We start from the raw sequence: 14,596 nt of genomic DNA on the forward strand, positions 1-14,596 counted from the left end.
GGGGCATTGCATAAGGGACACCACTACTATGGGCTCTATATAAGGGGCACTACCAGTACAGTGGACATTGCATAAGGGGCACTACAACTGTGGTCATTGTAAAAGGGACGCTACTGCTGTGGGCATTGTGTATTAGGGGTGCTACTACTGTGGGCATTATTAATATTGTGTGACCACGCCCCTTTCTTTTTGAGACCGCACCCCTTTTTCGGGGCGCGCAAAACCTTTATTGCATGGGCGCCGGGAGGGGGTGGGGGGGGGGGGTGATTTCCACCACCTCTCTAGGACCACTTTAAGCACTGATTAAAGTGCTGTAGAGTGACTCTGGCATTTGGGTCACTGCTGCGGAAACTACAATGTCACTTTACAAAGAAGACATTTCCGTATGGCTGTTACAGTATCAGTGCCAGTTAGCTAGTTAAGGCATTGGTTAATCTCCAGTTTACTGGACTCCTATCTGGATTTGATTGTCTTCTTTTCAAACATGAAAGTGGTGAAACAGGCTCTAAAGTGATAATCTGGCAGTAATGCAACTATGTAAACAATAACTGTACAACATAACAGTGCTTTATTTAAAGGATAATTCCATGTAAAACCTAGTTCTAAGTGAAATTAGGGAGTTATGTCCATCAAATAGCAAAATGTTGCATACTGTACACGGAAGCCTCTGGGGTAAATTCAATAAAGCTTCTAAAACAGAATTGGTTGTGTTTCCCATAGCAACCAATCAGATGCTGTCTATCATTTCTCTATTGCCTTTTAGAAAATGATACACACCATCCGATTGGTTGCTATGGGCAACATCACCAATTCTCTGTTTTAGAAGCTTTAGTAAATTTACCCCTCTGTTTGAGCATCCGTATCTAAATTCCATGTCTGCGTTCCATCCTTATTTTTGGGTTGGGCTTTTAGCTGCATTGTTTCTTCCCTGCCCCTAGCACTGCTCGGACATTGCAGGAACTGCTGCTCCTGGTAAATGCAGATAAGCAGCATTTTGCTATGGCTAAATCTCTCATAATTCCAACTCAGACTAAATGTATGGTTTTTGGATCTTATTCAGCTTCATTTGCAATTTTTGCTAAATTGTAAACACCCAATTATTGGATGACTGCACATGTGCTGCGTACGCTATTCGCGAAAACGTATGCGATCGCATGTTGCAGGGATGCGATAGCAGGCTGATTGACAGGCGGCAGGCTAGGGCGTGCATCAGATGTCAGCGGCTATTCCTGCAACTGAAAACTTGGCGCCCGGTGCGACTGCATTCTCAGTATTCTGCGTAGTCCTCGGTCATCCGCAACTGTCGATGGTGCTTGATTTCTGCATATGCATCACAGTTATGCGACTGCATACGCAATTTTGCGATTGCATTGGCTGGCCTCTCTTAAGGTGGGTACACACTGGACGATATATCGGCCGTTCTGTTGAACGGCCGATATATCGCGGGTCCGTCGGCTAGTATGTACGGGCGATATGTCTGTGAACTCCGTCGTTCACAGACATATCGCGTCGGCCCCGCAGCACAGCCGACGGCCAATATATCTACCGATATATTGGCGCATTGGTGTGTGTGTGTACGGGCGACCAGCCGGCCGCCCGTCACATGCTGCAGCGGCCGGCGGTGATTGACAGCTGAACTGGGCGGTCATGTGTACACGCCCGCCCAGTTCATGATGTCAGTCCCCGATGGATCGGGCAGTGTGTATGCAGAGCACACTGCCTGAAACGTCTATAGATATATCTACAGATCAGTTGATCTGCAGATATATCTATCAGTGTGTACCCACCTTTACCTTTCTGGGCGGCTCTTCCCATGTTGTTTTTAGCAGAAGCAAGATTGAGAAAAGCTCTATTTCTCACTCAATAGCAATCCGAGCTGAATAAGGTCCTTTGTTTGGTAGGGGTCCTCTTATAGGTACATTTCTCTAAAAAGCAGATGAAGATCTTTGTTCACCTCAAAAATGTTTTTATTCTCCAGCTCCGGCCAAGACATCCAGGGAACCAGTGTTGTGGCAAATCTGCCAGTACTCATACGGCAGAATCCTACGGACACACTGCGGAGGGTGGTGCCAAAAGTCAGAGTAAGTATTCTCTAAGGTAACGTTGTATCGGTTCAGGCAGTTACTGACAGGCTGCGTGGATAAAGGTTCTTTATCACTGGCCCAAGTAGAGTTTCAGCCACGTAAAGTTCGGTAAGATATATGGACAGCGTGAAATAGCAAAGCTACCGTAAATCATTGGTTACGATATCTTGTCCTAGGCTACAAATCTCTATCACCGCAATATCCACATCATGCCATGCGTTATAATAGTGGTGGGTTCCGGTAATGGGATAGCCAACTCTTGGCTTAGTTGGTGGCATACATTAACAAACTCATCCCAATAACAGGGTTAGAGTCCAGCAAATGGGACACAGCTGATTTACTTTTCAGATTGCAGTTTTATTTACAGAACAACATCAAATAAAATTGTATGACCGTCCAGCTAATTAAAATAATATAGGTTCTCTTAACGACTGTTGGGGAAGGTTTGGTTCAGCCTACACCAAACTAACTACAGCACCCAAATTAGTCATACAACACAGGAGTCTCAAACAGGCATATTCCTATTTCATCAGGCGGTAGAGTACAGTTATGCTTATAGGTGGTCATTCCGAGTTGATCGCTAGCTGCATTAGTTCGCTGTGCAGCGATGAGGCAAAAAAATGGCAGTTCTGCGCATGCGTAAGCGGCGCAATGCGCATGTGCGACATACTATTACAAAGAACAATGTAGTTTCACACAAGGTCTAGCGAAGCTTTTCAGTCGCACTGCTGGTCGCAGAGTGATTGACATGAAGTGGGCGTTTCTGGGTGTCAACTGACCGTTTTCAGGGAGTGATCGAAAAAACGCAGGCGTGGCTGGGCGAACGCAGGGCGTGTTTGTGACGTCAAAACAGGAACTGAACAGTCTGAAGTCATCGCAAGCGCTGAGTAGGTTTTGAGCTACTCTAAAACTGCGCAAAAAAACTTTGCCGCCGCTCTGCGATCCTTTCGTTCGCACTTCTGCTAAGCTAAAATACACTCCCAGTGGGAGGCGGCATAGCGTTTGCACGGCTGCTAAAAATAGCTAGCGAGCGAACAACTCGGAATGACCCCCATAGAACGCAAACTGTGCCCACACTCATTCATCTCCACTTTCTCTATCGTCCTAAGTGGATGCTGGGGTTCCTGAAAGGACCATGGGGAATAGCGGCTCCGCAGGAGACAGGGCACAAAAAAGTAAAGCTTTACTAGGTCAGGTGGTGTGCACTGGCTCCTCCCCCTATGACCCTCCTCCAGACTCCAGTTAGATTTTGTGCCCGAACGAGAAGGGTGCAATCTAGGTGGCTCTCCTAAAGAGCTGCTTAGAGAAAGTTTAGTTTAGGTTTTTTTTCTTTACAGTGAGTCCTGCTGGCAACAGGATCACTGCAACGTGGGACTTAGGGGGAAAGTAGTAAACTCACCTGCATGCAGAGTGGATTTGCTGCTTGGCTACTGGACACCATTAGCTCCAGAGGGATCGAACACAGGCCCAGCCGTGGAGTCCGGTCCCGGAGCCGCGCCGCCGACCCCCTTGCAGATGCTGAAGCGTGAAGAGGTCCGGAAACCGGCGGCTGAAGACTCCTCAGTCTTCATAAGGTAGCGCACAGCACTGCAGCTGTGCGCCATTTTCCTCTCAGCACACTTCACTGGGCAGTCACTGAGGGTGCAGAGCGCTGGGGGGGGGCGCTCTGAGAGGCAAATATAAACCTTATACAAGGCTAAAAATACCTCACATATAGCCCATAGGGGCTATATGGAGATATTTAACCCCTGCCTGACTGGAAAAATAGCGGGAGAAGAACCCGCCGAAAAAGGGGCGGGGCCTATCTCCTCAGCACACGGCGCCATTTTCTGTCACAGCTCCGCTGGTCAGGACGGCTCCCAGGTCTCTCCCCTGCACTGCACTACAGAAACAGGGTAAAACAGAGAGGGGGGGCACATTAATGGCTATATATATATATATTATATATTAAAGCAGCTATAAGGGAGCACTTAATATAAGGATATCCCTTGTATATATAGCGCTTTGTGGTGTGTGCTGGCAGACTCTCCCTCTGTCTCCCCAAAAGGGCTAGTGGGTCCTGTCTTCATTAGAGCATTCCCTGTGAGTTTGCGGTGTGTGTCGGTACGGGGTGTCGACATGTATGAGGACGATATTGGTGTGGAGGCGGAGCAATTGCCAAATATGCAGATGTCACCCCCCAGGGGGTCGACACCAGAATGGATGCCTTTATTTGTGGAATTACGTGATGGTTTATCTTCCCTTAAACAGTCAGTTGAGGACATGAGGCGGCCGGACAATCAATTAATGCCTGTCCAGGCGCCTCAAACACCGTCAGGGGCTGTAAAACGCCCTTTGCCTCAGTCGGTCGACACAGACCCAGACACAGGCACTGACTCCAGTGACGACGGTAGAAATTCAAACGTATTTTCCAGTAGGGCCACACGTTATATGATTTTGGCAATGAAGGAGACGTTACATTTAGCTGATACTACAGATACCGTAAAACAGGGTATTATGTATGGTGTGAAAAAACTACAAACAGTTTTTCCTGAATCAGAAGAATTAAATGACGTGTGTGATGAAGCGTGGGTTGCTCCTGATAAAAAGTTGATAATTTCAAAAAAGTTATTGGCATTATACCCTTTCCCGCCAGAGGTTAGGGCGCGCTGGGAAACACCCCCTAAGGTGGACAAGGCGCTCACACGCTTATCTAAACAAGTGGCGTTACCCTCTCCTGAGACGGCCGCACTTAAGGATCCATCAGATAGAAAGATGGAAGTTATTCAAAAGAATATATACACACATGCAGGTGTTATACTACGACCAGCTATAGCAACTGCCTGGATGTGCAGTGCTGGAGTAGTTTGGTCAGAATCCCTGATTGAAAATATTGATACCCTAGATAGGGACAATGTTTTACTGTCGTTAGAACAAATAAAGGATGCATTTATCTATATGCGTGATGCACAGAGGGATATTTGCACACTGGCATCTCGGGTGAGTGCTATGTCCATTTCAGCCAGAAGAGCCTTATGGACACGACAGTGGACAGGCGATGCGGATTCAAAACGTCACATGGAGGTTTTGCCGTATAAAGGGGAGGAGTTATTTGGAGTTGGTCTATCAGACTTGGTGGCCACGGCTACTGCCGGGAAATCCACTTTTTTACCTCAAGTCACTCCCCAACAGAGAAAGGCACCGACCTTTCAACCGCAGCCTTTTCGCTCCTACAAAAATAAGAGAGCAAAGGGTTTGTCGTACCTGCCACGAGGCAGAGGAAGAGGGAAGAGACACCAACAGGCAGCTCCTTCCCAGGAACAGAAGCCCTCCCCGGCTCCTGCAAAAACCTCAGCATGACGCTGGGGCCTCTCAAGCGGACTCGGGGACAGTGGGCGGCCGTCTCAAAAATTACAGCGCGCAGTGGGCTCACTCGCAGGTAGACCCCTGGATCCTGCAGATAATATCTCAGGGGTACAGGTTGGAATTAGAGACGGATCCTCCTCATCGTTTCCTGAAGTCTGCTTTACCAACCGTCTCTTCCGAAAGGGAGAGGGTGTTGGAAGCCATTCACAAGCTGTACGCTCAGCAGGTGATAGTCAAAGTACCCCTATTACAACAAGGAAAGGGGTATTATTCCACTCTATTTGTGGTACCGAAGCCGGATGGCTCGGTAAGGCCTATTCTAAATCTGAAGTCCTTGAACCTCTACATAAAAAAGTTCAAGTTCAAGATGGAGTCACTCAGAGCAGTGATAGCGAACCTGGAAGAAGGGGACTTTATGGTATCCTTGGACATCAAGGATGCGTATCTACACGTTCCGATTTACCCCGCACACCAGGGGTACCTCAGGTTCATTGTTCAAAACTGTCACTATCAGTTTCAGACGCTGCCGTTCGGATTGTCCACGGCGCCTCGGGTCTTTACCAAGGTAATGGCCGAGATGATGATTCTTCTTCGAAGAAAAGGCGTATTAGTTATCCCATACTTGGACGATCTCCTAATAAGGGCAAGGTCCAGAGAACAGCTGGAGACAGCTTTAGCACTATCTCAAGAGGTGCTAAGACAACACGGGTGGATTCTGAATATTCCAAAATCCCATTTAATCCCGACAACTCGTCTGCTGTTCCTAGGAATGATTCTGGACACGGTTCAGAAAAAGGTTTTCCTTCCAGAGGAAAAAGCCAAGGAGTTATCCGATCTGGTCAGGAACCTCCTAAAACCAGGAAAGGTGTCAGTACATCAATGCACAAGAGTCCTGGGAAAAATGGTGGCTTCTTACGAAGCAATTCCATTCGGCAGATTCCATGCAAGAAGGGATCTGTTGGACAAATGGTCAGGGTCGCATCTGCAGATGCACCTGCGAATAACCCTGTCACCAAAGACAAGGGTGTCACTTCTGTGGTGGTTGCAGAAGGCTCACCTATTAGAAGGCCGCAGATTCGGCATTCAGGATTGGATCCTGGTGACCACGGACGCCAGCCTGAGAGGCTGGGGAGCAGTCACACAAGGAAGAAACTTCCAGGGAGTATGGACGAGTCTGGAAAAGTCTCTTCACATAAACATTCTGGAACTAAGAGCAATCTACAATGCTCTAAGCCAGGCGGAACTTCTCCTGAAAGGAAAGCCGGTGTTGATTCAGTCGGACAACATCACGGCGGTCGCCCATGTAAACAGGCAGGGCGGCACAAGAAGCAGGAGTGCAATGGCAGAAGCTGCCAAGATTCTTCGCTGGGCGGAGAATCACGTGATAGCACTGTCAGCAGTGTTCATCCCGGGCGTGGACAACTGGGAAGCAGACTTCCTCAGCAGACACGATCTTCATCCGGGAGAGTGGGGTCTACATCCAGAAGTCTTCAACATGTTAATAGACCGTTGGGAAAGACCAATTGTAGACATGATGGCGTCTCGCCTCAACAAGAAACTGGACAAATATTGCGCCAGGTCAAGAGATCCACAGGCAATAGCTGTGGACGCACTGGTAACTCTTTGGGTGTACCAGTCAGTGTATGTGTTTCCTCCTCTGCCGCTCATACCAAAGGTATTGAAGATCATACGGCAAAGAAGAGTAAGAACAATACTAGTGGTTCCGGATTGGCCGAGAAGGACTTGGTATCCGGAACTTCAAGAGATGCTCACGGACGAACCGTGGCCTCTACCTCTGAGAAGGGACCTGCTACAGCAGGGTCCCTGTCTTTTTCAAGACTTACCGCGGCTGCGTTTGACGGCATGGCGGTTGAACGCCAGATCCTAAAAGGGAAAGGCATTCCAGAAGAAGTCATTCCTACCTTGATTAAGGCACGGAAGGAAGTCACCGTGAAACATTATCACCGCATTTGGCGAAAATATGTAGCGTGGTGCGAGGATCGGAGTGTTCCGACGGAGGAATTCCAACTGGGTCGTTTCCTACATTTCCTGCAATCAGGATTATCTATGGGTCTCAAATTGGGATCCATTAAGGTTCAAATTTCGGCCCTGTCAATATTCTTCCAAAAAGAATTGGCCTCTGTCCCTGAGGTCCAGACTTTTGTCAAGGGAGTACTGCATATACAGCCTCCTGTGGTGCCTCCGGTGGCACCGTGGGATCTAAATGTAGTTTTAGATTTCCTCAAATCCCATTGGTTTGAACCATTGAAAAAGGTGGATTTGAAATATCTCACATTGAAAGTGACTATGTTACTAGCCCTGGCCTCTGCCAGGAGAGTATCTGAATTGGCGGCTTTATCTTATAAAAGTCCTTATCTAATCTTCCATTCGGATAGGGCAGAACTGCGGACTCGTCCGCATTTTCTCCCTAAAGTGGTATCAGCATTTCATCTGAACCAACCTATTGTGGTGCCTGCGGCCACTAGCGACTTGGAGGACTCCAAGTTGTTGGACGTTGTCAGAGCCTTAAAAATATACATTTCAAGGACGGCTGGAGTCAGAAAATCTGACTCGCTGTTTATATTGTATGCACCCAACAAGTTGGGCGCACCTGCTTCTAAGCAGTCGATTGCTCGTTGGATTTGTAACACAATTCAACTTGCACATTCTGTGGCAGGCCTGCCACAGCCTAAAACTGTAAAAGCCCACTCCACAAGGAAGGTGGGCTCATCTTGGGCGGCTGCCCGAGGGGTCTCGGCATTACAACTCTGCCGAGCAGCTACGTGGTCGGGGGAGAACACGTTTGTAAAATTTTACAAATTTGATACCCTGGCAAAGGAGGACCTGGAGTTCTCTCATTCGGTGCTGCAGAGTCATCCGCACTCTCCCGCCCGTTTGGGAGCTTTGGTATAATCCCCATGGTCCTTTCAGGAACCCCAGCATCCACTTAGGACGATAGAGAAAATAAGAATTTACTTACCGATAATTCTATTTCTCGGAGTCCGTAGTGGATGCTGGGCGCCCATCCCAAGTGCGGATTATCTGCAATACTTGTACATAGTTATTGTTAACTAATTCGGGTTATTGTTAAGGAGCCATCTTTAAGAGGCCCTTTCTGTTATCATACTGTTAACTGGGTTTAGATCACAAGTTGTACGGTGTGATTGGTGTGGCTGGTATGAGTCTTACCCGGGATTCAAAATGCCTCCCTTATTGTGTATGCTCGTCCGGGCACGGTACCTAACTGGAGTCTGGAGGAGGGTCATAGGGGGAGGAGCCAGTGCACACCACCTGACCTAGTAAAGCTTTACTTTTTTGTGCCCTGTCTCCTGCGGAGCCGCTATTCCCCATGGTCCTTTCAGGAACCCCAGCATCCACTACGGACTCCGAGAAATAGAATTATCGGTAAGTAAATTCTTATTTTTACTTAAATTGGATAAGAGTGTAAAGTCACTTTTGCACTGTCAGACTGAGACCCCTGGGAGAATCGTGCAGAAATATGTATGTGATAATAGTATTTATGTTGCTATAGTATAAATTTTTTTTTAACAGCTTTCATATAGTGCCTAAGTATTACACAGAACATTATTTCTCTAGCATCCATAAGGGATATTGGGGACACATTAGTACGATGGGGTATAGACGGGGTTCAAAGGAGCTAGTGCACTTTACATTTCTTCAACTGGGTGTGCTGGCTCCTCCCCTCTATGCCCCCTCCCACAGGCAGTTTAGAAAAAAGTGACCTCAGGAGAGGATGCACACTCTGCTAGCTCCAGATTTTTTCTTCATTTTATTTTAAACTTTTGTTTATTTTGATATGCTGTTTGGGCAACAGCATACCTGCGCCATGGGAGTTAGGGAGGAGGGGGCAGTCACCGGCCTTTCGAGGTGCAGAGCCGCTTCCCCGCTGCAGGACCACCGTCCTGAGGGGTTGTTTGTTCAGCGGGGCATTGCGCCTTGGCTGTTGCAACCGCAGCACGCCGCACACCCCTAACAGATGCCTGAAGGTGAACGTCGATGGTAAGTACAAACCGGGGGCCCCGGTTCATGGTGTGGCTGTCACACGGGTGAGGCCCTCCTGGGGGGGACCCGCTATAGCCCCTGTGTAAAACTGGCCAGCGGTGGGCTGAACTAAGCATTCATGTGAGGTTACAGCATGTTTTGGAGACATGGCCAGTATAAATATATTCAGTAGCTCCGGCACCATTATGGGGGGCGGAGCTACATCTAAGCGGGCTCAGCAGCATTTTGGCGCCTTCCTCTGCATAAGCAGCAGCAGCCTCATACAGCTCCTCCGGACTTAGTTTAGGGGGAGAGCCGCTATTTGTGCACATTACTTATTCCTAAAGGGGAAATCGTTGTTAACAAACAGTTTTCACTGATCTAAAAACGCTGACAGCCTCACTGGGATTCTTTAGCGTTGGGTGTTCTGGTGCCTTCTCTTCCTCTGTGTCTCCTCTCACATGCAATAGGGCAGGCTTGCATTGAAAAACGGTCTGTGTTGTATGTGTATTGTTGTGTGTTACTTTTTATCATGGTAAAACACAAGTTATGCAGTGTGTGTAACACCAGATTCTCCCCACTCTCATCTGGTTCCATTTCATGTGAGCAGTGTAGTCAGTCCTCACAAAACGTTGAGAATGTGAGGGAGGGTCACGAGCCTTCCTGGCTGGGTGCAATCAAAACTAAAATGTCTGATATGTCATCTCAGCTCACTGCAAATGCCTACAAAACACAAGAACTGCAACAAGCAGTAGCAGATCTAGCTGCCAGGGCTGATGTTCCCCATCCCCCTCTCTACTGCAGGTCCACATAAACGTGCTTTACCTGCACTTCTATCAGATACTGATGATGATATACAGGATGATGGGGATGATGTGGATCCCTTAGGTGGGAATTCCACTCCTACACAGGCTATTGAACCCCTCAGTTTAGCTATAAGGGATGTGCTAAAGCTCCCCCTAGAGGATGCGTCAAATCAGCAGTTGTTTTTCCTCCCTCAAGACAAACTGTCACATTTCCTGTTTCTAAAGAATTAGATGATTTCTATAAGCTAGCCTTAAAAAAATCCAAATAAGAAATTTCAGGTGTCAAAACGGTTTTTGCATACATTCCCCTTTGAGGGCAGAAAGTTCTGTGAAGAATCTCCGGCTGTAGACGTCTCAGTCTCTCGCCTCTCTAAGAAGGCGGTACTCCCGACTCCTTTACAGTAAAGGACTGGGGGGGGGGGGGGGATAGAAAAATTGAGACCACGCTGAAATCTATCTACATTGCTGCAGGTATATCCCAAAGACTGGTCATTGCAGATTGCTGGATGACACATGCAATTCATTCTTGGGCTACTCAAATTCAGGAGGGTCTCCCGGGGGACATGACCCTGGTTACTACGGTAACTTTCCTAAAACACATTCACATTCAGAACACGGCAAGAGTCCTCTGTGGGGTTGATTCAATTCTCCGACATTTGAATAGCGCCGGGAATTAGCTCCCGGTGCTATTCAATACAGCGCCAAGTGACACTCAATTGTCGGGAATTCTTCTCTCACCCACGGGGGATGTGAGAGGAAATCTGACAAAAGGGCTGGCGCAAGGCTGACTCTGTCGGGAATCAGCATCATGCCGGGGAGTTAAGTCGGAGAACGCCCGTTCTCCCGACAAATCAACCTGTTAAGTCCGGGAGAACGGGCATTCGCCGTCTTAACATGAGCTGAATTGAATAGCGACGGGAGCTAATTCCCGGCGCTGTGCAAGTGTCGGAGAATTGAATCGACCCCTGTGACTCCCTAAAAGAGATTTGCAATATAAATGCTAGGACCACTGCTATGGCTGTGTCAGCACGCAGAGCCATATGGTTGCGTCAGTGCATTGCAGACGCTGACTCCAAACGCAGTGTGGAATCTCTTCCCTTTACAGGTGAATGGCTCTTCGGAGACTAATTGGACGCATGGATCTCCAAAGTTACTGCCGGGAAATCCACATTTCTTCCCTCGGGGGCTCCGCCTGCTAGACGTACTTACCCTGGACCGTCGACTCAGTCCTTTCGGTCCACCAGATTTCAATCTAGGGCCAGAGGTGCATCCAATGCAGCTAGAGGCACCAGAGGAAAACCTAAGAAACCAGCCGTTGCCGCCTCTCAGGAACAGAGCACCAGTTCAGCTTCCGCAAAAACCTCAGCATGATGGTGCCCGCCCACCCCGAGAGGATCTCGAGGTGGGAGCTCGGTTACGTCACTTCAGCCACATCTGGGACAGTTCCTGCCAGGACGCCTGGGTAAGGGACCTTATTTCTCAGGGTTACAAGCTGGAGTTCGACGTTGCTCCTCCCCAGCGATTTTTCAAATCAAACTTACCAGCTTTGGAAAATATGCGTGTTACGCTACTACTGGCCATCACAAAGTTGGTCCAGTCCCAAGTCAAATTTCCAGTACCCCTGCAACAGCAAGGACAAGGTTACTAATCCAGTCTGTTTGTAGTGCCAAAACCAGGTGGGTCTGTGAGGCCAATTTTGAATCTGAAGTCCTTGAAACCTTAAGGTTTTCAAATTCAAGATGGAATCTTTGAGAGCAGTGATCGCAGGCCTGGAACAACAGGAATTCCTAGTGTCCTTGGATATAAAGGACGCCTACCTCCATATCCAAATTTGGCGTCCTCGTCAGGTCTATCTGAGGTTTGGCCTGCTGAACGATCACTACCAGTTCCAGGCGTTATCGTTCGGCCTGTCTGCAGCTCTGAGGGTGTTCACGAAGGTGATGGCGGAAATGATGTTCCAGCTCAGAGTCCAGGGGGGGCAACGTGGTCCCTTACCTGGACGATCTCCTGATAAAAGCAAGTTCCAGGGAGCTTCTACTGCTCTATATAGATCGCATTATCGACCTTCTGTCACACCACGGGTGGATCATCAATCTGCAGAAGTCCTGCCTGGAGCCATCTCAGCGGCTCCTGTTTCTGGGAATGCTACTGGATACTGCAGCGCAGAAAGTATTTCTCCCAGAGGACAAAGTGAGAACTCTCCAGGAAATGGTTTGCATGGTTCTCCGACCGACTCGAGTCTCCATTCATATTTGCATAAAATTGTTGGGAAAGATAGTAGCCTCGTACGAGGCCATTCAGTATGGAAGGTTCCATGCCAGACCCTTTCAATTGGACATCCTGAACAAGTGGTCCGGTTCCCATCTTCAGATGCACCGGATGATTCAACTGTCACCCTAGGCCAGGGTTTCACTCCTGTGGTGGCTGCAGTCTTCCAATCTCCGGGAAGATCAACGCTTCGGGATTCAGGATTGGGTCCTCCTCACAACGGATGCGAATCTGAGAGGATGGGTTGCTGTCACCCAAGGGGTGCAGTTCCAGGGCAGGTGGTCTGCCCAAGAGGCCCTACTTCCGATCAACATCCTGGAACTTCGGGCTATCTACAGTGCTCTGATTCAGGCCTCCCTTCTGCTCCGGAATCGGGTAATTCAGGTACAGTCGGACAACGCCACGGCTGTGGCGTACATCAATCGACAAGGAGGGACAAAAAGCCGGGAATGCATGCAAGAAGTGTCAAGAATACTCCTCTGGGCGGAAAGAGATGCAAGAGCACTGTCCACAATCTTCATTCCGGGAGTGGACAACTGGGACGCAGACTTCCTGAGTTGCCACGATCACCCAGGGGAGTGGGGCCTACATCCTCAGGTGTTTCAACAGATCATCGACAGGTGCGGTTGCCCCCAGATCGACATGATGGCGTATCGCCTCAACAAGAAACTTTGCTGCTATTGCTCGCAAACCAGAGACCCTCGGGCGTGCCCAGCGGATGCATTGACGTCGCCTTGGCCTTACCAGCTGGTCTACGTATTTCCTCCGATTCCGTTGATCCAAAAGGTGCTCAAGAGAATCTGGCATCAAGGAGTACAAGCAATTCTGCTTGCCCCGGATTGGCCACGGAGAACGTGGTACGCGGATCTTCTGGGCCTGTCCATAGAAGACCCTTGGCCTCTGCCAGTAAGAAGGGATCTTCTTCAGCAAGGTCCGTTCGTCTACCCAGACTTACGGCGGCTTCGTATGATGACATGGAAGTAGAGCGGAACATTCTAGCTCCCAAGGGACTTTCCAAAAATGTCATTGCCACTATGGTGCGAGCCAGGAAACCTGTGACGTCAAAATACTATCATAATATCTGCCGGATATATGTCTCCTGGTGCGAGAAACGCACATTTCCATCTGCCAAATTCCACTTGGGTAGATTCCTTAGCTTCCGGCAGGCTGGAGTGGATAAAGGCTTACGTCTGGGATCCATTAAGGTCCAGATTTCAGCTCTTTCAGTCTTCTTCCAAAAGAAGTTGGCTATGCTGCCTGAAGTTCAGACCTACTTGCAAGGGGTGCTTCACATACAACCTCTGTTTATGCCACCTACGGCACCTTGGGATTTGGATGTGGTGTTACAATTTCTGCAGTCCTCCTGGTTTGAACCCCTGATGACGGTGGATGACAAGTACCTCACGTGGAAGATTGTGATGTTACTGGCCCTGGCTTCGGCTAGGTGTGTCTCTGAATTTTGGGCCTTATTATGTAAGAGTCCTTACTTAGTCTTTTTACGAGAACAGAGCGGAGCTCAGGACTAGACAGCAGTTCCTGCCGAAGGTAGTCTCTGCGTTTCCTTTGAAACAACCTATTGTGATCCCGTCCAGTTCTGATACTTCTGAGGAGGAGGCATTGGATGCGGTGCGAGCCTTGATGATCTATGTCTAGAGGACGGCTCGGATCAGAAAGACTGATTCCTTGTTCGTGCTGTGTGATGCACAGAAAAAGGGTTGCCCTGCTTCGAAGCAGTCCATTGCTCGTTGGCTTCGGCTTACTATCCATCAGGCCTGTGTGTCGGCAGCCTTACCTGTTCCACAGTCTCTGAAGGCCCACTCTGCAAGATCGGTGGGCTCTTCCTGGGCAGCTGCCAGTGGTGTCTCGGCCCTGCAACTGTGCCGAGCGGCTACCTGGTCGGGGAAGAACACCTTTGTGAAGTTCTACAAGTTTGATACCCTGGCCAAAGAGGATACCCAGTTTGGGCAGGCGGTGCTGCAGATGTCTCCGCACGTTTCCGCACGTTCTGGAAGCTTTGGGACATCCCCAGCGTACTAATGTGTCCCCAATATCCCTTATGGATGCTAGAGAAAATAGTTTTTTAAATACCTA

The 14,596-nt window shown here is 48.8% G+C and overlaps 1 protein-coding gene across 3 annotated transcripts in view; it reads left to right on the top strand.

Annotated features, from left to right (window-relative positions):
- The window catches only part of PPP4R4 (protein phosphatase 4 regulatory subunit 4), a 468,463-nt gene that overhangs the window by 312,685 nt on the left and 141,182 nt on the right, over positions 1 to 14,596 (top strand). Inside the window, exon 3 of one of the 3 annotated variants that reach the window (XM_063947590.1) lies at positions 1,979 to 2,081. The exons of 1 other annotated variant lie outside the window; for it this stretch is intronic. In XM_063947590.1, coding sequence (XP_063803660.1) covers positions 1,979 to 2,081 — 103 coding nt within the window. Of the gene's footprint in view, positions 1 to 1,978; positions 2,082 to 14,596 lie in introns of those variants that run through there. One more of the 3 variants, XM_063947592.1, reaches the window with a different exon arrangement.

The sequence above is a fragment of the Pseudophryne corroboree genome, chromosome 12 (genome assembly GCF_028390025.1).
Source record: "Pseudophryne corroboree isolate aPseCor3 chromosome 12, aPseCor3.hap2, whole genome shotgun sequence".
NCBI lineage: Eukaryota > Metazoa > Chordata > Amphibia > Anura > Myobatrachidae > Pseudophryne > Pseudophryne corroboree.